The sequence below is a fragment of the Erythrolamprus reginae genome, chromosome 2 (genome assembly GCF_031021105.1).
Source record: "Erythrolamprus reginae isolate rEryReg1 chromosome 2, rEryReg1.hap1, whole genome shotgun sequence".
Taxonomy (NCBI): domain Eukaryota; kingdom Metazoa; phylum Chordata; class Lepidosauria; order Squamata; family Dipsadidae; genus Erythrolamprus; species Erythrolamprus reginae.
In genome coordinates, this window is record NC_091951.1 from 239799224 (window position 1) to 239801729 (window position 2506).

The window sequence follows — 2506 nt, forward strand, 5'->3', positions numbered from 1 at the left end:
TTAAGGAATTGGTTTTTTTTTTACATTGCAATGACTTTACCAAACATTTTCACTATAGACTTTTTGAAAGCTCTTACAGTAAGAAATTATCAACAAAAAGCAGGCACATTAGTGTACAAAAATGTCGCTGTTGATTTTTTTTCTTCTTCTTTTGAAAGTGCAGATTTATGTGCATCTTACAAGACCAACTATAGTTTTAACTCTCGCTAAGATTTAAACTGAACATAACATCTCCCAGAAATATTGTAAACTTAAAAGGCTTTGTTCAAAATTCCTTTCAGCCCTCTGAAATATCACTTTGAGAGAGATTCATGCGTGCTTTTCTCTCTCTCCCTCTCTCTCCCTCTTTCTGGCTGGTTCTCTGACCTTAACTCTTTTGCACTTTTAAAGCTGAGGTTATCATGAAGATTCATTTGATGCAGGGAAGGGTGAGGAGGCCAGAAAGGCTGAACCTTTTGGTGATTTCAATCCAAGCCAAATGAGAGAACTGTGAGAACCAACCCTAAAAAGTTCACCATTTGATCAAGGCGGAAGAGATAAAAGATGGTAAGGGTAAAAATTTAAAAGGTATTAAAAGCATCATCCCGTGATTGCCCCAATTATCTTTATCGGTGAAAATGCACTTTGCTCAACCCTTTAACAGGTAGCTATGTGGTCAAACACCCCCCCCCCCCACTTTTAGAACCAAAAGTACCATAGAAGAGAAAGAGAGAAATCTTGACAGGATACATTGGAGAAAGCTCCAACAGGTTGCAAAACACTGGCAACTTTCTAAAACTCTGTTCAAGACTTCTCCAACCAGAGGCGAAGAGAAAACTATGCCATATTCTTCAGGGGGAAAAAGGAAGGCAAAGCCGTTTGGGCCAACAGGTTATCACTTGCCACCAAAAGCAGGACCAACACTACACACCAGCCTGGTCTCATTTCTAGGCATTTATTGGGGGGGTTCTACCTTGGGGTGATTTTTTCTTTTTTTTGGTTTTTTGGCAGCTTCTGGGTTAAGAATCCTGGCAAACAGCGGGAGGGTTTGGCTTCACCTTGTGCTACTGGTCCTGCCCAATTAAACCTCTGTGCTTTGCCCCCTTGGCCCCAAGTTCACCTTCTGCCCCTCTCAGTCCAGCAGGCTGAAGGGCAGCGCGGTGGGTCTACAAAGGGGCCTGGCCGGGGCCTACACGCGGTTGGCACAGAGCTCCCTGGGATAGATGTCTTCATAGGCAGGAGGCTGCTCATTGGGCAGCGGGTAGCAGTAGGGGTAGGAGGCATTGAGCTCGGGGTCCATGGGCGAATACCCAGGCAACTCGATGGAAGGGTGGCCGCCACAGTGTACCTCCACCCCGGCCTCGTCGAAGACGTGGAAGACGCCGACGTTGATGTAGGAGACGGCCTGGAAGGCGCAATCGCCCCCCGGGGAAAGATCCGGGTCCTCGCTGGAGAAGATGGAACCTTGGCTTTGGCGTTGAGGTCGTCGGCCGCCCCCAGAGCCGGCCGGGCCGCCGCCACTTCCCCCGCCGCCGCCTCCCCTCCGCCGCCTCCGACGGCCGCCCCCGAGGCGCTGCTCCTGCCGGCAGCGCCGCCGTCGGCGCAGGCCCCGCTGCTGAGCCGCTTTGTAGTTCTTGACCAGGAGCAGGTTGAGCAGCCCCAGCAGGCACTCGAGGGCGTTGAAGATGGTGGAGATGACCAAGCCGCGCTGATAGTCCCGCAGCTTCTGGCAGCGCAGCAGCAGCGTCGTGGTCGAGCCGTCGGGGCCCCCCGCAGGCCGCGCCCGAGCCGATGACCCTCCTCCTCCTCCAACCTGTAGGAGGCAGTAGTGCGAGTACTTCTTCTCCACCAGAGACACCGTGTCGCCGTCGATGACGGCCCCGGCGAAGGCGCTCAGCACCCCCAGCATGAAAACCAGGACCCCCAGTAGGAGGAAGTTCTGTCGCCCACCGGGGGGCCCCTTGGGCAGCGCCTGGGACTGAGGCTGAGCGTCTCCGGCCACCGGCACCACCGCGCCTTCGCTCGCCGCGTGCCCTTGGCGCCGCGCTCCGCCGGCCCCTTCGTCGTCCGGCGGGCGGCAGCAGAAGAGCGCGGAGCCCAAGAGCGAGATGCCGGCGGTCAGCAGGAGCCCCGAGTAGAAAGCGCCGGCCGCCGTGCCCAGGCGGAACGGCTCCCCCTTGAGTTCGGAGCCCAGCGAGAAGCACTTGAGGCCCACCGCGGCGGCGCTCAGCGCGCAGGCGAGCAGGAGGCAGCTGGAGAGCGCGGCGCAGGCTCCCCGGACACTCCACTTCATCCTCCGCGTCTCCTCCGCCGCCTGCGCCTCCTCCTCCTCCTCGCCTCGCCTCCTCCGCCTCCCTCCGCCTGCGCCTCCTCCTCCTCCGCCTCCCTTCTGTCCTCATCCTCCCGTGTCCTCCTCGGCGTCGGCGGCCCTTGCCGGGGAGGCGGCCGCCGCGTGTCGCGGGAACATAATGCCGGGGACGGTGGCGAGAAGGGAGAGTTCCGAATGCGCCGCCGCCGTTGCTCTGCC

At 57.3% G+C, this 2506-nt stretch overlaps 1 protein-coding gene across 1 annotated transcript; it reads right to left on the bottom strand.

The window, feature by feature from the left end:
* Positions 1 to 768: 768 nt before the first annotated feature.
* TMEM271 (transmembrane protein 271) lies at positions 769 to 2272 on the bottom strand. Its single transcript, XM_070736226.1, has one exon. It carries the CDS (start codon positions 2270 to 2272, stop codon positions 1169 to 1171), a length of 1104 nt encoding a protein of 367 aa, XP_070592327.1. The 3' UTR covers positions 769 to 1168.
* Between the last annotated feature and the right edge of the window lie 234 nt (positions 2273 to 2506).